Raw genomic sequence first — 22,826 nt, 5'->3', positions numbered from 1 at the left:
TCAATGTCACCAACACCAGTCTCCCTCACACAATCAATTCCTCTCGAGACAATCTGCACTTCCACTTGAGATGGATAAGCTGTCAACAACAGCTGTATTCCCCTTTCTCGCCGCAGCCAGGACCACGTTCAGAAAGCTCAAAAGACTGTCTGATACAAAAATCGGCCAATAGAAAAATCCCGATATGCTGTTGCCAGGTAGTCTCCAGCCTTGCTGACCAATTAGATTGCAACTGGTGAAGGGAGGGCGCGGGGAGCTGGAGGTAACAGTGTGCGCGAGAGCCCGAGTGCGAGGGAAGCCTTATCAAGGAGGCAAGGCTAAAGACAACATTTGCAAAATGCCGAATAAAATTAAAAAAGAGAAGGTAAAGTACAGATTACAATCACAACACGTGTCTTATCAATGTGTCAGATAATTAAGTTTGTATAATAATTACTCTATCGCATTTGCTGGCGTTGTTTTTTATAAGTGAAGGCCGCGCTAGCCGCTAATCCGCTAAGGGCGCAAATTTCGCCTGTAAGTCCCAAGTAAAAATACTGACAATTGCGTTCACAAGATTTTCAATATAACGACAGCGCGTTTTCTTTAGTTCAGCGTGACCTGTATTCAAAATGTCAGTCTTTTATGTTTGAGAGAATGCTCTCCGATAGCTGTTTCACACATACAGTGAGATTATGATTGGCCGTTAATATGTGAATAGAGGCGTAACGTTAACGTTATTAGTTGACAGATTGCAGCATAAGCTGAACATGCAAACATGTTCTCCTGTCCCTGCATGAGTCAATGATTCAGTGGACAAGCTGTGGGCATCGTTATATAAACGCTTGATATATTAGTGGACAAGTTTGTCAATGTGAATATAATGCTGGACGGTGTGAACTCAAATCATTTCTCATTCCCAGAAAGCAGTCAATGTTTTGATTGATTCAAAAGCTAGTTTACAATTGGGCTGCCGGTGGCCATCTCCTGTCATACCTGTCCTGCAGCATGACCTGCCCTCGATCTGACCTGTGTGCAGACCACCCTCCAAAAAAGGCTATATTAAATGTGATCAGAATAATAGGAGCCTCCTTTGATTTATGACTCTGAATTAAATGTATTGGTTCTTTTGTGTTCATTACAGGAACCAACCAAATCTGCAAAAAGCAGCACAAAGAACAGCAATTCCGGTGGTGGAAAGGATGCTGGGACTGAAAATTCAGAAGAGGTAAAGATGATCGTTTTAAAAACATTTCTCGTACCGTGTTTAGGGCTGCCTAGTGGACTTGGCACAAGTACTTGCTTTCTAAGTGTTGTAGCTGGGCTTTTTCTTTCCTCGGGGCACAAGAAAGCAAAAATTCAATATCAGAGCCTTTTTGCGAGGCAGTGTTTATTATGCATGGTAATATATGAAGTAATCTCCTGTTGATTTGCTTGTCTTTTTGGCTGCTCAGATGATTTTTATATAGTTTACTTTATTACAGTTGCTTGTCAAACTCACAGGTCTGAAGTGTATCATGCTGAGGATGGTTAAAACTCTTGATATCTACCTTCCTTCCAGAAAACCCTCATTTCTATTTCTGCTTTATTAAATAGCCAAGATTGAAGCGGCTCTTAAAGCTGTCCTTTATTCTTGTACATAAAGCAAAGCAAATCCCCCCTTTAAAATGAGCCTTGACTGTAGGTTTGTCTCGGTGTTATTAAATCAAATAGAAGTAGCTTACAATATATTTTTCTGTCCTTCCTTCTCTGTCTTCAAGCCATGCTTTATTTTTGTGACAGGAGTACGGATCAGGTATTGTTTCGACTGCACAAAAAGTTGCACAATCAATCACAGTTTCCCCAAATATGCTATCTTTATGATCCTTTTTTATTTAATGTTTTGAGAGTTTTTGTTTAATAGGTTAATAGAATTTTTATTCTTTAAATTCTATAAATATGGTGTTTGTACTAATATTTCTACATGATTTGTCCGCGTGTTCATAAAAATAAGACTACAAAAAAAAAACCGATTTAACTGTTTAGTTAACGTGAAGATTTCAGGTAAAATAGAGTTGCATACTATGTTTATTACTACCTTTTGCATTGCTCTGTTTTAATGGTTGCTCTGGGAAATGCATCTAGTCAGACTTGTTTTTTAGACCCTGGTAAAGGAAAAGTGCACAACATGGACAAGTGTCGCTTTTTTCTTTTTCATCAAAAACCTTCAGTTTATAAAAGCTCTTACAAGTTGCTCATTTAGCAGTTTCTACTACTGTCTGAACTGCTTCTGCAATGGTGCTAGTCAAGGATTGTGGTTTAGCATTGATTCTGTATTCCTATAAACCAGCGATCAGCTTTGTTTTTAATCAATATGCTTCTAAAGCCAGATGCAATTTTGCTGCTTGAGACTAATTTCAGGGATTGCGAAACATTTATTTTGTAGGAGCAAAATGGGAGTCTTTGATAGCTTAGTGTGACATTCTCACTGGAGGCCGATTAATTGCCTTTTCAATTAATCTTATCCTCACGCAAAGTTTAGAGTCAGAAGTATTGCATTAGCTGAGATGTATATCGAACAGTCATAAAAGATTCATAATCTGCCTTGGCTTTTTACACACTGTGCTCATATCGTACAATTTGACAAAAGGAGAGAAATTTAGTGTGATTTTTGTTTTGGGTACAGTCCGCCAGCGGTAATACTGTATTTATCACCTGTGGTTGAAACGGTTTGTGTGATGCTTGTCTTATAAGGAAGACATATTTATTTGATAGTGTAGCTCAGGCTACTCATGAATGTTTAATGTGGGCTGAATCTAGAATATGGTAATAAGGAGGTATGTAGGGTAGGTTAGTTGTGGACTTCAGCTCTCGTGGGTTAGGCAGCATGGCTTTGTTACAGCAGTTTTCAGTGGGTGCATGAGTTTTATACAGTGTTTTGCCATTGGATAAAACTTAAACTTTTGTTCAAAATCAGCCGTTTATGCTAGACTTGAAAATTAAGTGTAAATGTTGATATAAAGCCAAATTAAGTTACACTTCGCATCTATACATGACATGAATGGAGGAGCAATGTAGATGTCAAAATGTAATTTGTCTTAGATGTTCTTATATATTTTCTAATTGTCCAATTCGAGGAAAATGAATAATGCTGTTTTAAATATTACTGACTATCTTGTATGTAGCTGTATGTGAACATAAACTATCTGCAAAGTTGTGAAGCTTGTGCACGATAGATAAAGTTATTGTCTGTCAAAAAAAGAGTCTGCTCACAATGGCCTAAACAAGTCATCAGGAATTTGAATCTTATTCTGTTACGAGACTACGTCACGAAGTAACACATTTGCATAATGTCTGCCCACGTTCTACGTCGCCAACTTGCCTGCCCACAAACAGTAAAATTTCTATGTGGTTAACATTATTTCGAGAAGACACTGTATCCTACGCTGTGAGAGTAAATTTGTTTGATCACATTTCATAATTACCACAAACTTGTCAACACTTGACACTTACCGCTGAGAAATGTCCTGCTCCAGTCGTGCTTGTGAATCAGTCTCTTGGTGATCAGCCACTTCAACCGTTTCTTCATCAGACTCGGGCTCGAGTTGGTAAGCTACAATCCATACCATCTTTTCTATCTATTGACAAGTCTCCAGGGCTGTGATGCTAATGAGTGTTTCGTTTCTGACACGTGCTGTACGCGGTGGACCAATCCAGAGCCGTAGAGAGATCTCTTCTTAGTCTTTATGGCTCTGGACCAATCATAAAAAAGTGATGTGACATACAGCCAAATATGGTGACCCATACTCAGAATTCGTGCTCTGCATTTAACCCATCCAAAGTGCACACACACACAGCAGTGAACACACACACACAATGTGAACACACACCCGGAGCAGTGGGCAGCCATTTATGCTGCGGCGCCTGGGGAGCAGTTGGGGGTTCAGTGCCTTGCTCAAGGGTACCTAAGACATGGTATTGCCGGCCTGAGACTCGAACCCACAACCTTAGGGTTAGGAGTCAGATTCTCTAACCACTAAGCCACAACTTCCCAGGAAGGGACTAAAGGACTGCTCCCTCTGACCAATCACAGCAGTGAGGGCTCACAGAGAGGAGTGGTTTAGGAACTGATTCTTTGAACTGCTTCGCACGAGTCGTTTATGAATCATTTAGAAATTAGATAAAATTAAATCTATTTTCTGAGAAAACTAACATGTTTTTTGACCTTGTATGCATGTAAACCTGTTTTAGGAGACTCATAAAACAATATTAGCAATCTTAACAATGGCATAATAGGAGCACTTTAAGACATAAAGACTGTCCCACATAGATCTCACAAAGCTGTTTTTCTTAATTATTCATATATATATTTAACTGGTGCTCAATATTACATTACAGCTAGCTGCTTCCAAGTGAGGTGTAATGCAGTTAGGGGACTTAAATTTATATTGTAGTTTGGTAGATGCTTTCAAACAGCATTGTGATTTAAGTTATGATGAATAGAGATATGTAAAAATAAGTTTTAATATGTATATAGAGGTGCAAACAAAACTGTAATTGACTGATATTCAAGGTATAGAAGAAGATCTGTTGATCTAGAAAAATACCAAGAGAGATGTAGAAACTTTACTGATGTACTTTATAGACAATGAAGTCAGCTTTTTTAAAGACCCAATAAAATAAATGTCTAGTTTTTACTGTATTGTCTTTTAGGCCATTTATATGCTGGTGTACTCAAGTTGACCATTCGCTTTTAGTAGATGCACACATTTTAAATGTATAGTCTTTCACTTCTGAGAAAACTGACTCTAGCACTGATGAGTGTATCCAAATATTTCTCCAATACAATGCTCTCCATAATGAGTTTGTCCCCTTTTTCCTCTTTTTTTTTTTTTGCAGTGTTTTGTCTCTTCTGTTGTGTTTGCCACCAGGAAGACACTGGAGTCTGATGTTCTGTGACCAAAAGTGGTGCTATAGCATAGAATGGCATAATGTGCCCATTTTGATTCTGAACTTTTTTTTTTTTTTTTTTTCTAGGCCCAGCAGTCAGCCAGCAAGCGTCCAAGCAACAGCACTCCACCTCCCACTCAGCTCAACAAAATTAAGTACTCAGGTGGGACTCAGATTGTAAAGAAGGAGCGTCGACAGAGTTCGTCACGATTCAACCTCAGCAAGAGCCGGGAACTGCAGAAGCTTCCCGCTCTCAAAGGTAGAAATGACTCCAAACAGAACATAGCCCTAACAGTCACTGCTCACAGTTATTCTTACTTTGTTGATGATTTCTTGGAAGTGATCAAATGATCTGTTGTTGTGTACATATCACAGTGAATGGTGCTAATTGTGTTGACTGTTGGAGGGCAGCCTCACATGACCCCGGAATTATTTTTACTCCTTTACTGTAGCAGATGGAGTTTGGTGTTTGACATATCAAGTATTGTTTTTTTTTTGTTTGTTTTTTAGCAAATTGGGTTATTTGGAATCAATACACTAGGAATAGTACACTATTGATTTAAATATGTCTTTGCTTCAATGGAATAGATATTGAGAGTTTTCACCATTGAAGATTATTGTTTCTCATCATTGGATGTTCCTTTTCTTTTACTCATTCTCTCGTTTGTTCCCGTGATCATGTTGTTCCGACATAGTCTCAGTCAGGGAGAGTCCTTCCTGTCTGGCCACACAGGGAGTTTGAGCACACGACAGTAATTGGATCAGCAGTCAAAGTGTCTGCACTAAGAAGGACAGTGAAACCTTGCCACAGCTCACAATTTAGAGAGTTACAGTCTAATCTCCAATCTAATCAAGCCTGTTACTTGCAGTCCCTTTATTTCATTTCATTTATTTATTCTCTTTTTAATGGTAATGCAACATGAAATACCACAACAACAATCCAACAAACACACAAAAATACATTCCATGACAAGAACAGGAGTAAGATGAAGAAAAAAAAAACTTATAGCTCCTACCCCATTCTTATATTAAGAAAGTTACAAATTAGATGATTAAGAATCTGATGTGGATTCATCCTAGAAAGCATATGGTTTGATTAATTTATTTAGCGGTAAGTCATCAACTGTTGTTCGGTTTTCATTATATCAGGTCCTGTTTACACCTGAAATTAATATCCATCTCAGGTAGTCATCTGCTCACAAGTGGTCAGCCGAGTATGAGCATTTAAAATGCTTCTAAAATTCTTCCTTTGACCACTTGTGATCTATTTTTAGTTTGCAAATGTTTTGGTAACATGAAGTTGTTGTATTTTCAGTCCTTTTAAAGGTTTTTTCCCCCATGGACCAAGTGTAGAATCTGTTATGCAAATCAGCACATCCAGATAGATCGTCCCCTTAGGTAAAATAGATCGCGGTTGATCCGTATGGACCAGGCCCTACAGTTTGGCATGCATGTAATACCTGATTTAGTTGCAAAATTTAACCACCATCGAGTCAAAGTTTATCATTTGTATGTGTTTTGTCTGGCCAGTTTACACATTCAAATGAATGTTGCCGATTTATTCACAGTGGAGGAGCGGTTTTTGTGGGAACACCGGCAATGCTCACATGGTCAGTTATTTGTCTGCTGTTAATGAAATGGCACATGCTTGGAATTAGGGCTGTCACTTTTGTGAAAAATCATTTTCGATTTTTAAGACATAAGTGTTCATTAATTCGATTGTAAAATCGATTTTCCGTGTCTCAAAAAAAAGACCTTTTTTTCCTTTCAATGTCAAATAACAGACAAACGCAAAGAGAGCGCTGGAAACGCACAAGTCAGCAATATTTCTTATTTATTGGCATGAATTTTCGTGCAGAATAACAAACAGCAACAGGAGTGCAACATTCTCAAAAAAATATATATGCAGAGGGGACGGCTGCCATAACAAAAGAAAAACATCACTGCAGGCTTCAACCCGGCTGCATTTATGATTTAGGCAATTCAAAAATCTCCAAGATTATTTTAAATAATGATTCAATCCATTTCAAACAACTGTTCAAAAAAATGAAACTTTAAATGGACTTGAGAACAGGCCATGTGTGTTTTTTATTGAACATAACTGACACTTAGGCTAGGCGGCACTACGCAGGCATAATGCAATGTGCAAAAAGGCTAGGGCCATCACAAATTTATTGGACAGGAAAACAAGTCGATCAACATTTCGGGGTCCAGAGCAGAGCGTTTTTTATTCACTATATGTCCAGCTGTTGAGAAGACGCGTTCTGTTGGTACAGCTGCGTAAGGTGGGGGGTATTACTGCCAATTTTCCACCACAAAAGCCGGTCGCTGTCAGCTTGCAATGGTCCTTTCATAACTCAGAATCTCCTGTAACTAGATGCGCGAATGAGGCGAATTCGCGTCTACCGCGCCGCGAGACCTCCAAACGCGCGTAAACGCGTCTTTACATTGACGTAACATTGAAATCATTCGCGCCAGACGCTCTATTCGCGTTTGGTGTGAACGCAGCATAAGAGGTCGCTTTCGACGTCACTGGGTCTTATAGGCGCGTAAAATTGCTGGTATTTTCTGTCTAGCTTTCGCAACGCATACTGCACTTTCGGAATTCTTTATTTTCTTTTTCTGCTTGTTTGTGAGTTTTGTTACATCTATATTTTTTAATTGTTTAATTCTTTTAAAATTAATAGTGTACATATTTAGTTAAAATCGATTCCCTATTTTCTTTTTCAAAACTTTTTTTGGTTGGTCCGATCGATTGTGCAATCGATTTTCGAACTAAAAGTGACAGCCCTACTTGGAATGATGAGAATGAATGAATATTTAATGTAATAATAGTATCGTGTGTCATTTGATTATTTAAATCTCCTGTTTAAAAATAAAATACAGAATTTTGCGAAAATAATAATGCAGCTTTTTATTTGCGTAAAGTACGCATGAAGCTGCTTTTGTGTTCTTTAACATTTAATCATGTCTGAACTCTCTTAATTAGGCTAGCAATTTTTGCTTTGACTAATTAAATTGTGCTTTAACTAATAAATGTAAAACAGAGATGCATTGGTGTAAAGTTTTGTGAGCTGAACCACAGTTTTTGTGATCTGTTGGACAACTATTCTTCTCATAATGTGGCCTCACAACCTGTACCTGAACTTCACTCTTGCCACGTACGCTGAGGAAGGTAGTTAAAGGTGGGCGTACACGGTACGAATTCAGAGTTTATCTGAAAATCGTACGGACGAGGTGATCTATGACACGATTTTACGACCTGCCAATTTCCGTAGCAATCGCTCGAAGTTGATAGGCGCGTTCGACTTGAAGCAGCGCTGCACAGAAGGATCACTGTTTGACATTAAAGTACGCGAGAGCGATAAGAGAGCACACAGCTCCAATGCATTCGAATCACTCTCGCGGTACTTTGATGTCATACAGTGATCCTTATGTACAGCGCTGCTTCAAGTTGAACGCGCCTAAGGCCATCCTTAAAAATATTCTTGTTTGCCTTAACCCGACCGACCCTGTCAATTTAGGACCGACTCAAAAAAAAAATAGACCGACCTACCGACCCTTTAAAAAATAAAAATAAAATACTGTTACTGCAAACCAAAATCTCTCATAACTGCATATAAAATATTGATACGAGCCGTGAATGTTTCCTACACATACAGGTTCTTTTTCAGCAACAGGAAACCGGGACGTCTGGTCACCCTAGTTTGTGTGTGTGTGTGTGTGTGTTCTTTTATATGGTTTATGGGGACAAAAATGTCTATAATGACATGGGTACTAAATGGTGTTTCATTGAAATTTTAAACATGCATTTTTCCTTGATGGATAAGAGGTAGTGTATGGGGATAGAATATACAGTTTGTACAGTATAGAAAACCGTTACGTCTATGGAGAGTCCCCATAAACTACATATGCGCGAGTGTGTGAGCGAGCGAGAGTGAGAGAGAGAGAGCTAGAAACCTCATACAGCGCTCGCTGTTCCTGTCAGAGTTCAGCGAGTTTATACTCCTGGTCAATAGTCCACATTTCCCGTGTCGCTGCTGTCTTCGTCTTTCTTCTTCTGTGGTTTTCCTAGTTCATGACTGGTCAACTTCAGATAGAGCAACAAATCGGCTCGTTCAACTGCACACGTCACGAATTCAAACCGATTGCTCACAAACTTTTAAGACATGTTTAAAAATGATCGGGAGGTCGGGAAGTGCTCGTATGGCACTCTGCTCGACTTGTAATTCCTCGCACATGATACAAGCAGCGATCATATGAGCATACACGATTTCCACACGATTGGAACAAATTGCATGCGAACTCGTACGACAGCAAAAATCGCACCGTGTACATCTGCAGCAGAGACCTGAACCAGGAAGTTGGTCACCAGATCACACGGTAACCAGTTAAACCGTAACAACGGAGAGCGCCAGGATATTTTCCTCTGAGGTGCTCGTGCATCGCATTTGTGCTGCCGTGGTACACCATATCGGTTTTGCAAAGGGAACAAAGGGCCATTTTATTTGGCCTCTGTTTAAAGTATTCCCTTACTTTTGATAACAGTGGTCTCTGTTTTTGTGATAGAATGCAACTTTCTCCATTCCCAGTATGCCATTACGCGAGATGTAAACAATGTTATGCGTCGACCCATTTCACGAACGTCGACGTATTTTTGTAGACGCGTCGTTGCAGCACTAATATATATATATAATTTATTTAAATGAATGATTATTAGGTTAAAATGCAATCCCCTAGTTACACAGACAAGGCCTAAGGCTAGTCCCAGACTAAAAATCATGTTTGGGCTGTTTTACCTGAAAGAAACTTGCACTGACGTATCTTAAAATATGTCAGGGCCATTGTTTTGTTTCAAGATTCACATGAGAAATATTATTTTGTAAGGCATGTTTATAAAAGATACTTGAATGTCCTAATTGAACTATGCCATAATCCTGGCTTAACCTAAACCCTGTCTATGAAACCAGGCCAATATGTAATTTGTGCATGTTTGAGATCTAATATTTTATAACTCTTAATTTTCATTTAGTATAATGTGATTTAACATTGTATTTGTTAAAGCAATATGTTTTTTTGTGAAGTAGGCTTATAATTCACTTTTACCCCAAAGCATTATTATGGATTGTGGACTCTCTTTGGATTTTTATTTTTGGGTGAACTATTCCTTTAGTGCTTTAAACCCCTTTTAAGCTTCTTGGTAAAATTACTGTAATATACAGCCTTGTGGGGCTTTTTGCTTTTCGATGTAATGGCTGCACTATGAGAAAATATATACTAGTGTTAAATAAACATACAGGTGCATGTCCGTAAATTTGAAAAATGGAAAAGTTAATTTATTTCAGTAATTCAACTCAAATTGTGAAACTCGTTTATTAAATAAATTCAATGCACACAGACTGAAATAGTTTAAGTCTTTGGTTCTTTTAATTGCGATGATTTTATCGCAATGAAACAAAAACCCTGAACAAAACCCTGACTCACACTTAACAAAAACCCACCAATTCACGATCTCAACAAATTAGAATACGGTGACATGCCAATCAGCTAATCAACTCAAAACACCTGCAAAGGTTTCCTGAGCCTTCAAAATGGTCTCTCAGTTTGGTTCACTAGACTACACAATCATATTATCAGCAGGAAAACTGCTGATCTGGCAGTTGTCCAGAAGACAATCATTGACACCCTTCACAAGGAGCCACAAAAATTATTTGCCAAAGAATCTTGCTGTTCACAGAGTGCTGTATCCAAGCATGTTAACAGAAGGTTGAGTGGAAGAAAAAAGTGTGGAAGAAAAAGATGCACAACCAACCGAGGGAACCGCAGTCTTATTAGGATTGTCAAGCAAAATCGATTCAAGAATTTGAGTGAACTTCAAGTAATGGACTGAGGCTGGGGTCAAGGCATATAGACGTGTCAAGTAATTTGGCTACAGTTCTCGTATTCCTCTTGTTAAGCCAATCCAGAACCACAGACAACGTCAGAGGTGTTTACCTGGGCTAAGGAGAAGAACTGGACTGTTGTCATTGGTCCAAAGTCCTATTTTCAAATGAGAGCAAGTTTTGTATTTCATCTGGAAACCAAGTCCTAGAGTCTGGGGGAAGGGTGGAGAAGCTCATAACCCAAGTTGCTTGAAGTCCAGTGTTAAGTTTCCACAGTCTGTGATGATTTGGGGTGCAATGTCATCTGCTAGTTTTGAAAACCAAAGTCACTGCACCCGTTTACCAAGAAATTGGAGCACTTCATGCTTCCTTCTGCTGACCAGCTTTTTGAAGATGCTGATTTCATTTTCCAGCAGGATTTGGCACCTGCCCACACTGCCAAAAGCACCAAAAGTTGGTTAAATGACCAAGGTGTTGGTGTGCTTGACTGGCCAGCAAACTCACCAGACCTGAACCCCAGAGAGAATCTATGGAGTATTGTCAAGTAGGGGTGTGCACAGATAGTCGAACATTCGAATATTTGTTCTGTTTTAATTATTCGATAAATAAAAATATTCGAATTTTGCAAAAAAAAAAAAAAAACAAGTTCACAATAAAACCTAATTTGGTCACTTTCTGTGATTCTCCACGGCATATTTGAAGATGTATGCAGCTCCTGAGGCGTCTGCCGTTGCTAAGCAACAGTGACGGGCTCTCTCCATAATGACGCGGAAATTTCAGCAAAGGATAAATGGATTTGCAGCACAAAAAAATCGCTTGCAGTAGCTCTGCTACTAAAATTATTATCAGCTGTTCCTTCATCTTGGCTGAGCTTTCAACGTTGTTACAGGAAAGGATGAAGCTGAATGTTTAGTTCTTGTCACATGACCTGCGGTGCGCTTGCGACATTCTGAAAAGTTGAGTTGTTTTTAACTCAATGCTTTGCGGACGCGCCTGGAAAAACGGGCGCGTCGCACCGCGTGCGCATCGTGACCGCGTCGCTTCTATTATGAGCGCGCATACCTCCCACCTACATTGGAAATAACGAACTTGAGCGCACAAAAGACGTGATAAGTGAACGGCCCATAAGAACTGCGGTCTTCTACAGTACTTCAAATATGCCGTGGAGAATCACAGAAAGTGACCGAATTCAAGAACATTGAGGCATCTCTCAAGCAACGAATAAACACTGCTAACTCGGAGAATGCAGTGAAAACTCTTCTCGCGTTCGCACTAGACCCTCGGTACAAACATCTCAGGTTTCTCGATGAAAACATGAGAGAAGTAAGAAAAAAAAACTTTTTTGAACATTATAAGTACATTTTCCTTGATGCGAGTGGTGCGGATGCAGCCGCCGTCACCAACGATAAAGCGGATGCAATGCCCACTCGTCGGAGAAGGCTGAGCCAGTTTTTCAGCGATGATTACAGAGAGTCCAGCCGAGACGAGTGGGAACAGTTCTTGCTGGAGCCATGTATTCCACCAGATGAGGATCGTATTCAGTGGTGAAACGAAAACACGAAGTGCTTCACAAAACCTATTCGTTTAGCACACTGTTATTTGTGAGTCCCGACAACGTCTGTGCCGTCAGAGCGCGTTTTCTCCGCGGCCGGCCTTATTGTTAACAGACTAAGAAGCCGACTTTCCCCCGATCATGTTTACATGCCCGTATTTCTTAACAAGAACATGTAAAACAATAGAAAAAAAGCAAAAAAGATTTGCTGACAGTTTAAAAGTATCAAAGTTAAGTGTAGGCTACGTTCTACAATAGCCTAATCGCTGCAGGCTGCTTTACGTCTTTTCTTTGTTCACTTTTTTTTTTCACTTTTTATTTTGCTTTTAATCTGTACTTTTGTTTGTTTGCACGCATTGTTAAAGGTTTTCAGCTACAAAACACGATGTGTAGCCTAATGTTCAAGCTTATTGTGTGTAAGCTTGTTCAAAATGACAGAAACAATAAATGTTGCTGAAAAATAACGTCTGTCTCATTAAACTTAATTTAAATAAACAAATATTCGAATATTCGTTTTTTGTTAGCTCAAATATTCGAATGTGATATTTTCGGAAAACGCCCATCCCTATTGTCAAGAGGAAAATGAGAAACAAGAGACCAAACAATGCAGATGAGCTGAAGGCCACTGTAAAAGAAACCTGGGCTTCCATACCACCTCAGCAGTGTCACAAACTGATCACCTCCATGCCACGCTGAATTGAGGCAGTAATTAAAGCAAAAGGAGCCCCTACCAAGTATTGAGTACATGTGCAGTAAATTAACATACTTTCCAGAAGGCCAAAAATTCACAATTTTTTATATATATATTTTTTTATAGGTCTTATCAAGTATCTCACTTTGAGATTGTGAATTGGTGGGTTTTTGTTAAATGTGAGCCAAAATCATCACAATTAATTTAATACACAAGATTCACAATTTGAGTTGACTGAAACAAATTAACTTTTCCACGACATTCTAATTTATTGAGGCCATCCTTAAAAATATTTTGGTTTGCAGTAACGGTAATAAAAAAAAAAAACGGGTCGGTAGGTCGGTCTGTTATATATATATTTTTTTCAAGTTTCAATGTAAAAAAGGGAAATTTTGGTGATGAATTTTGGTATGAATTTAAACAAATTAGCATATCGTGACGTCACTGACTGGGTCTTCAACCTGCACCTTCGGGCGCATAATTGCAAACCTCATTTTGATGTACGTGCACAATGACAAACAGGAGTGCAACATTTTCAAAAAAACAATAAGCAGAGTGGACTGCCATAATGCAAAACATTTACTGCAGGCTTCAACATGGCTGTGTTTACGATTAGAAATGTCAACAACCATAAAAAAAAAAAATCTAGGGCTGTCAAAAAAAAATATTCGTCAAATTTAAAATAAAAATCCATATTCGAATGCAAAAACGTTGCATTCGAATTTAAGGTGTGCATTAAGGAAGCTGCCTAATGAGCCCCGGTACTTCACAGTCCGTGTTCCATTCCATCTTGCCGTGCGCACAGCCGTGTCTACACAGCTTCCAAAGGCAGACGAGCTCGACACGCAGTATCTGCTGTCTCATCTTTCACCTCATGTACGCTCACCGTCCGCGCGGTCTCAAAAAATACCCGCACGCGGATGATGAAAAGGACATAATGCAGACAGTGTGCGGACGGCCGAAGTATACTTGATCTTTATCAGTGGCGCACGAAATGCGATGACTATGTATGTGGCATTGCATTATAAGGTTATGTTAGCCTATCCAGTTGAAGCCACTAAAAAAAAAAAAAAAAAGAGAGAACATCAATGTAGAGAAGATCTTGTTTACATCAAAACTGAAACCAAGCCGTTCACACAGAACGCATATTTCGCGCATTTTCTAGATGGACACCGATGGACACCGTTGGACTCGCGTGCACAAGAGAGCCTCATGCTTAGAAAGACATGTAAAATGTATGTATTTAATTTAATTTTCTAAAAATATCTCAAGACTTTATTTTGGGTTTTTTATCCCCATCCCACTGCTTATGTTTTTAAATGAAAGAAATTATTCTGTGTGACTGGTTTTCCGCCCTTTTAATTTATAACAATGCATGCATACATGACGCTGTTTTGTTTATAGTTCTTTAAGCAACTTAATATTTAAAATAATTTTTATGAACCAATTATTATTATTATGTTGTTTTTTCACAGTCATGTATTCTAATGCTTTAAATAAATGTGCAGTAATATCTTGATGCCTCAGAAGGGAAGCAAAAAGCTTTTCTTCACCCTAACTGAAATTATTATGCATTTTAAATTCGAATACAATTCGAATTTATCATATTTAAGTAAAAAATTTGAATTTAGTTTTTCAGCCATTTTGACAGCCCTAGGCGATTCTAGCCCGAATCTGTATCTGTATACATGAGACAGTCTGATTACTGGCAGAATTCACATTTCTGTTGTAAAAAGAGAAACATTGTGCAGAAGTTTTATTTGCTGTTAGGAGTGTGTGTCCGAAGCTGCAGTTGCTGTGTGACGCGTGTTCCAAAAACAAACAAACAAAAAAAAAACTGGACGCGCTCAAAAAAAAAAAAACTTGGTAGCGCTCCGAGAGAAGGACGTTAAAATCAATTTCCTATTTTTGTTTTCGAAACTTGTGTTGGTTGGTCTAATCGATTCGTGTAATAGATTTTCGAACATAAAGTGACAGTCGACACGGTCACGGTTTTAGACTAGATGGGAGAAGGGATGTGACAAGATCTGGGCACAGTTTTTCCAGAACTTCGTGCTAAGTTAAAGCGGTGTCGAGCTGTTTTAATGAATGTTTTAGATGTATTATGGTGCCCGAACCCGTATGACTTTGAACAGTGACCGCAAACATTTAGTTATTCACAGTTTTTCACAGTTTTTCCAGAACTTTGTGCCAAGTTAAAGCGGTGTCGAGCTGTTTTAATGAATTTTTTTAGATGTATTATGGTGCCCGAACTCGTATGACTTTGAACAGTGACCGCAAACATTTAGTTTACTGCAGCCGCAGCCATCATTACCAAGCGCGAACCGTTGACACTGACAGTGAATGAGACGAAGCGAACGTACCGGCCACAGTGTGACACCCGTGTAAACACAGATGACGTCAAGGGGTTTTTTTTAATTAAAGAAGATAGCCTTCGTTTGTATGTAGGCCTAGAAATTTTATATATTTACAATACTTAAATATGATGCATATTATTTTATTACTTTTGTATCAGTTGTTTGAAATTGGTCGGTCTTAACGAAAATTTACAATCGGCAAGTCGATCTGACTAAAAGCAAAAAAAAAAAAAAAAATTGAGTCGGTCCTAAATTGACAGGGTCGGTCGGGTTATGGCAAACAAGAATATTTTTAAGGATGGCCTGAGATGTACCTGTATAACTTTAGGTTGTAGTCTAATTGTGTGACTAAAAGAACACTGAGATAAAAACGTCCTGCTCTGGGGTTGCTGATTTGCCTGTGGTAGTTCTCATTTTTATGACTGTCTGTTTGTGCTCTGTTGCTGAAGGGCAAGGTAACTACATCATGAAGAGATGATTTTTCCACTGAGTTTGGGGTTAGTAGTTATTTTAATCAGCTTGCCCTAAGAACCATGAACAACTCCTTCATCCCTCTTTTTTTCATCTGTCTTGGAGCCCCGAGGTTATTGCATGTGCTATTCAAAAGCACTGGGTGGTTTCTTTGAATTGGCCCATAATAGTCACATTATAATCATACTATGTTGTTATTTTTGTTTGTTCATTAGCTAACATAAATGAACTAGGTCAACATTTACAATGTTAACATAACTGTTTGGTCGTGTTGAGGTGTCATAAGTGTGTGTGTATACGTATATATCTCAATAAACAATTGTTAGTCATGAACAAATGATGAACAAACCATTAGTGTGTGTATGTATGCATGTATGTATGTATGTATGTATGTATGTATATATATATTAAGGCTGCACGATATTGGGGAAAAATTACATTGCGATATTGTATTTTTCTGCGATATATATTGCGATATGAAATCTAATCAATTTTTTTTTTCTTACAAACAAAAATGGGGTGAGCACACTTACATTCTCATTTTAAATTATTTAAACATCGACACCATCGTGTCAATTGATCAATATGCGCGAGGGAGAGAGAGCAAGACATCACTCGTGTTGTTTGAAGATGGTGAGCGTGCGGCCGGGGCGCGCTCTCTCTCTCTCCCTCTGTCTCTCTCTTGCGCTCTCTCTCTCTTGCGCTCTCTCTCTCTTGCGCTCTCTCTCTCTTGCGCTCTCTCTCTCTTGCGCTCTCTCTCTCTCGCTCTCTCTCTCTCTCGCGCTCTCTCTCTCTCGCTCTCTCTCTCTCTCTCTCTCTCTCTCTCTCTCTCTCTCTCTCTTTCTCTCTCTCTCTCTCTCTCTCTCTCTCTCTCTCTCTTGCGCTCTCTCTCTCGCGCACTCTCTCTCTCTGCCCTGTCAAAACTTTCACTCTATGATGGTTAAGCTGTGCAATTAATCTGCGAATCACATTCGTCAAGGGCCGGGGAGCAGCTGACCCGTACAGTTAATGAATAACGCCTGTTTCACACCGCAAGCGCGAGTAGCTACATCGTCACTGCAGCAGCAGACTCTCGCGAGTATTCACACTGGAAGCATATAAGTACAGCATCACAGCAGCGGCTGCAAAGTGTGTTCGGCAGACAGTATAACCATTTCAAACAATGGGTATAATTCTTTCAACATTTGTTTTTATAACATTACACCATACTTTCACCCAAAACGATTGTTTAAAAAGTTTAAATGGGTAAATACATATTCGTTATACTTTTCTGGCATAAATGTTAGAACACTAGACATTGGCATTGTTGTTAAAACTCTTGACATGCTTATTCTGTGCATTTTGAGCACGTTTTGTGTTAAATCACATTTATTGTGTCCATCAAAAGTGTGCTTTCACTTTAATTGAGTCTGAGCAACACAGCAAAAATAGACCGGATGCCGAAACCCCCGCTGCACTGCTGTTCACGCGACGCTCCTGCTTGACGCTCACGCGCTGCTCCTGGTCCCGGTGTGAATGCACTCATTGATTAACATGGACGCCGGAAAAAATACGCGCTGCTCGCATTATGTATGTATGTATATATGTGTGTGTGTGTGTGTGTGTGTGTGTATATATATATATATATTGTATGTATGTATAAGGGCTGTGCGATTAGTCAAAAGAGAATTGCAGCCGCGATTTGAGACGCTGCGATATTGCTAATCCTAAAGCCTGTGATGTGGATGCGATATTACTCTGTCCCAGAGCATATGCATGACTGTCAGCCTTGAGTGACAGACTTACTAACCAATAGAGTGAAGGCTCCTCCGTTTTCCCCAATCAGCACTGCTCTAACCAACTGTGTAAATGCCTACCATTTGAGAAAAAAAAAAAAGAAAAAAAAAGGAAAGTGGCCGAGAGCGTGTGTATATATGATTATGGTGTCTGCAGGGTTGATAGTTAGGCAAATTAATACTAAAGAAAAACTTAATATGAGTAATATGAGATTACTTGGCCTTGAAATGACAGACACCAAACAAAAAAAAAGGTAACGTTAATTTACAAGAGCTGTGTCGCAAAATATAAAAAGATCTCCCGTATCCGTTTTGCTTTCAGTACTGGAGAATAAAATATATATTCTTATGTTTTTATTAGTACATGAATGTTATCTTGCACTTTTTATCTCCCCAACAGATTCTAATTTGATAAAAGTTTATAATGCATGTTCGCTATTCCCAGTTCAGAAGACCGCACACACAGCCTGTGTCTCTGAATACTTCTCATACTCGCTCCTCTCTGCCGTGTCTCGAAGACCCATTTAAACTCACCGCACACACACAGCCTGTCTCGTAATGTTCAGTTATACTCACGCCGTCTCCACACCGCAGGTCTCCACAAGTGCATCTGGCAATATGAACGAGACTTGACTCGCGCGTGCAACCTGCCTGGCTCTGCTTTAGAAAGAGTGTAAGTTTAGTCTAACTGCTTTGCTAATTTCACTTGGATGAAATTAAACATTCAGCACCTTTTACACTTGTTCTCAAAATCCCAAATACTTAAAAATTAATAAATCAGCCTATGTAACCTATGTAATACTTTAATAATTGACTAAAGGAATAGTTCTTTATTTATACAAAATAAACTAATCTTTCCTGTGAAATTCAATAATTAGGTAAATTCTTTAAAAGTAGTAATACAATTATAATATTCCCTGCTAAGAAACAAAAACATAAAAAACAATAGAACCCCTCCCAAAACACAATAGCAAATTTCATGGATTTAAGGGTTATAATGGGAATTATATTAGGCTTTAATGTAAACTGTAATGGTGTCTGCTGCTATTTGATGGATTCTTTTGGTGGGATTCTATTCTGTCAGGTGGGAAACAATAGAACAGCAGTAATTCCTATTGGAATAATGTCCAAAACACACTACAAAAAATATTTTTTTTATTATTTTAATGGAAACCATAAAGGCTGGGCGATATATTGAATAATACAAGTAACGAACTTCTGAAGAAAAAAATTAAGTTAGATCCTTAAGACCTCATCTAATTGAATACACATTTGAATGTATTTGTAAGAGTTGTGACATTTAAACCACTGTACTGTTTAAACTATTTTGTAAAGGTTTTCATAAAATATCAGCTATCAGTATCTGCCTCAAATTTCCTTATGGGTGCATCCTCACTATTTATGATTATCTTCTGAATCTTTTTGTGTATATACTAGTGCATATTTGATTTGATTAGATCCATATGAAAGTCACCCTGTGCATTCATCAGCAGAAAACCTGCTGGCTGCAGGCCATCCTTTACCTCCATTGCTGTCCTTCTCCTCTCATAACTCTCAGAGCTTCTCCTATGGCATTGCATAAGATCTCCCAATCAAACACTCCTACTTCAGATTGCAGGCGTGGTGCAGGATGTTGAGGTTCATGGCCTGCAACTATTCTGGAAATCCTGCTATCTTCTGCCAGCATTGTGGAAAGAATTCACTTGAGTGAGCAGGGTAAACAAAATGTTTCATACTTGCACAAAGGACATCATATCTCAAAGAAATTGATAATGAAATCATCTGACAATAGAGGTTATTTTGTATTTGTCATTTCAGTCATTGTGCTCTTTGTGTTTGGTGACATGTAAAAGGAAAGTTAGAAAGTTGTGATGGAGCTGCTGCAGTGCAGTAATTCTTCTTTCCACGTCCTTCGTTTTCATTCTTTCCCCAGTGCTGCTCAAAAGTAGATCAATCCCCCATCCTTTCCTCATACCCTGTTCAGTCCATCTCGATGGACAGGGTCTGTTTAACAAAAGCCACTGTGACTCCCAAGGCGATTTCTGAGTGATATTTAAAAAGGGAAATCACAGCTATTTTACTGATTCAAATATTTCAGGACCACTTGTTGGAGTTTGAGTTAGCCTGATGCATGCGTGAGTTGCATAACATTTGCTGACTAAACGTGTTTTTTCCTTGCTGCTAGTAAAGCATAAAATTAGAACTTAGTATGACTTGGCAAAAGAGGCCAGGCAATCATATATCTATTTTTTATCCTATCTTCTCTTTGTATATTTCCTCTGTAATGGCTTGATGGGAGATAAAGCCACAATAGCTATTAACAAAATGCTAAATACATTTAAATTAAGCAAGAAACAAAATGCAGTATTTTTGCTTGGTGAATAGTTAAAAATGAACAGTTAAATGTACGCATCTTTATTTATGTGAACCAAAATAACAATAAATAATAATAAAATACAAGCAAATTTCCAAATATACCTGCATACAATTTTGCTAAAACATTTTAAAATGTGAAAAATGCCACGTGGGGTAGAGCTGAAGATCTTTGCCCGAACCCGGGTTCGGGTTTAATTTATATCATCTTACGCGGGATCGGGCTTGCGCTCCGGTTTTGCGAGGTAAACGAGCAGTCATGTGATGTTTCGATTAGCGCGAGAAAGATTTGAAAATGGATACTGAGTAGGTGTAACAGAGGCTTGCCTCTGGCGATTACGTTTTGGTTGCACCAGCAACTAAAGCAAAGTCTGAGGTGTGGAAAAGTTTTGACCATGTTTCTAATGAGAATAATGACGCACCAGCAGTGAGCGCAGGAACGTCCTGAAGACATCTACAGTGGATTCAATAATGTTCCTCCACAAGATTACAGCTCTAACATGGGGACTAGGATGCAAAAATTAAATCATCATCAGTTTAAATAATTATTGCACAGAAAGAATTTAAACTGCCTATTTCAAAGTTAAAAATGGATAAAGTAGTCTATTAATTCTCTTTTTTTATTGTCTGATATTTATATTCACAGTTCCTAATTTATAACACTGCCATTTAAAAGGGTTTTGAAGAAATGTTTTCTTTTCAGCAAAGGCACATTTAATGCATCAAAAGTGACATTAAAGACTTTTACATTATCCAAAAAATAAATAAAAAAAATTCCACAAAAATATTAAGCAGCTCAGCTGTTTTTAACGTTAATCATAAAAATAAATGTTTCTTGACCAGCAAATCTGTATATAATAATTGTTTCTGAAGGATCATGCGACACTGAAGACTGAAGTAATGATGCTGAAAATTTAGCTTTGCTGTTACAAATTACATTAAAATATAAAACAAAATTATGCTTTTTACTATACATTTCATCCAATTAAATACAGATGTGTATTAGAGATTTCTTTCAGAAACCTAAAGAAACCTGCCATTCCAGCAACAGCATTGTGATTTATATTGTGAATATTTAGTATATCGCTCGTCCCCAGTAATTGGTCACCTGATTCCAGTCCAGCTATTATGGCCTGCTCATAATTGCAGCAGTGTGTTGGCTTGGCAGAACGGTGTTATTTTCCAAAAGCTCATGCAGGGACACACAGATCACAACATGCAGACAGTCAAATGAGGTTCACAATCAAGGTGAGAGGAAGGTGTTAATGAAACTGTGCTGGACCAGAGAGCCCAAAATAGGAGCTCGGTTTAAACTGTGTGTTGGTGTGAAATAGCACAGTAAGAGGTCTGGAAACCTTTCCTGGGGTTGGTTTGATTGATTGTTTTGCCTGCCGCCCATTTCCTGTCGGACAGGTGTCACTCAGGCTGTTCTGTTTGTGTCTCTCATTCCAGATGCCCCACCCCTGGATCGAGAAGAACTGTTTGTCCAGAAACTGCGGCAGTGCTGCGTGCTTTTCGACTTTGTGACTGATCCACTAAGTGATCTCAAGTTCAAGGAGGTGAAGCGAGCTGGCCTCAATGAAATGGTGGAGTACATCACACACAACCGTGACGTGGTCACAGAGTCCATCTACCCTGAAGCCGTCATCATGGTGAGGGGGCACAAACATCTCATAAGCACACACACATCAACTCATCCCCATTGCTTTTCATACATGGTGCATCTAAGCAATCTGTGGCTTAGTTCACACCACCCTGTCACTCTTGAGTGGTCAACGCTGACTCTGAATAAAGCACCGCATTTCAAAAATCACTTGGCAGTTTTCTCAAATGTAATAATCGTAATTAAAAAAAAAAATGGAAAATTGCCCCTTTAATTTAGTTTCCATGGCAACGTTAATCCTCTCCTACCATCTCCAGATTGTTCAGTTGTGAACGGAGTAAGTGATGCATCAGCTGCACTGCATCGTGTGAGTCACCTTTCACATAAATACTCATTCGGAGTGACGAGGCATGGAGGATTCAGAGTTATTGTACATTAAAACTGTTTAAAAACCAATAATCTAAAAATAATTATTTGTGAACATTGTGATTCTTCATTTGACACCTGCGGAGAAGTCACAAGTAATTTGGTCTAGCTGAGTACTTGACAAGGTCCATTTGGTTTCTGTACTGCACACACATCTTTTGTGCAGTTGTAGGTCTGTATACAGTACACATGCATGTCAAACAATAGCTTCCACTCCTACTTTCTTTGTATTTCTTTCTTTTTGACCCACATACACATTGGTTAGCTGATTCTCAGCTAGTCAGAAGTTAATGGGACAATACATGTGGCAAGTACACTGCCCTGCTTATCAGGACACATCTTCTGTGGCCAATTGACAGTAATGGCTTTTGCCTGACCCCGACACGCAGGCGATTACTTACCAGACCCAGGATAAAATCTGTCTAAATGTACACCAGGGAATTATGGGTAATTAGCCATTATACTAAATTAACTAAATGCAAATAAAGCATTATTTAACTATTTTCACCAATACAAAAATACATTAATACAGAGCAATATTTACATACATGATATTTACACAGCATTTAAGAAACTTAACGGCTAAACAAAAAAAGTCATTGTCAAGTCATTGTGATATAAAATGATCTTGGCTATGTTGTAAACACGTTTAATATATGAGAGCCCTATTCCCAATAATAAATCTTGCAACTGTATTATAAGATAGTCGAAATCATAACCTCTTGGCTTTCAGATGCACATTTACCCCTCACGTCCTCCATACTGTTAGGTACCCATTAGACTCCTGT

The 22,826-nt window shown here is 38.7% G+C and overlaps 1 protein-coding gene across 1 annotated transcript in view; it reads left to right on the top strand.

The window, feature by feature from the left end:
• Positions 1-112: 112 nt before the first annotated feature.
• Positions 113-22,826, top strand: part of LOC132110943 (serine/threonine-protein phosphatase 2A 56 kDa regulatory subunit delta isoform-like) — a 34,929-nt gene continuing 12,215 nt past the window's right edge. The window contains exons 1-4 of the mRNA XM_059518071.1: positions 113-364; positions 1,124-1,207; positions 4,996-5,167; positions 21,462-21,661. Coding sequence (XP_059374054.1) covers positions 338-364; positions 1,124-1,207; positions 4,996-5,167; positions 21,462-21,661 — 483 coding nt within the window. The 5' untranslated portion in view covers positions 113-337. The remainder of the gene's footprint in view (positions 365-1,123; positions 1,208-4,995; positions 5,168-21,461; positions 21,662-22,826) is intronic.

The sequence above is a fragment of the Carassius carassius genome, chromosome 30 (genome assembly GCF_963082965.1).
Source record: "Carassius carassius chromosome 30, fCarCar2.1, whole genome shotgun sequence".
Taxonomy (NCBI): domain Eukaryota; kingdom Metazoa; phylum Chordata; class Actinopteri; order Cypriniformes; family Cyprinidae; genus Carassius; species Carassius carassius.
The sequence above is the reverse complement of the archived record's forward strand: the minus strand, read 5'-3'. Positions and strand labels throughout refer to the sequence as shown.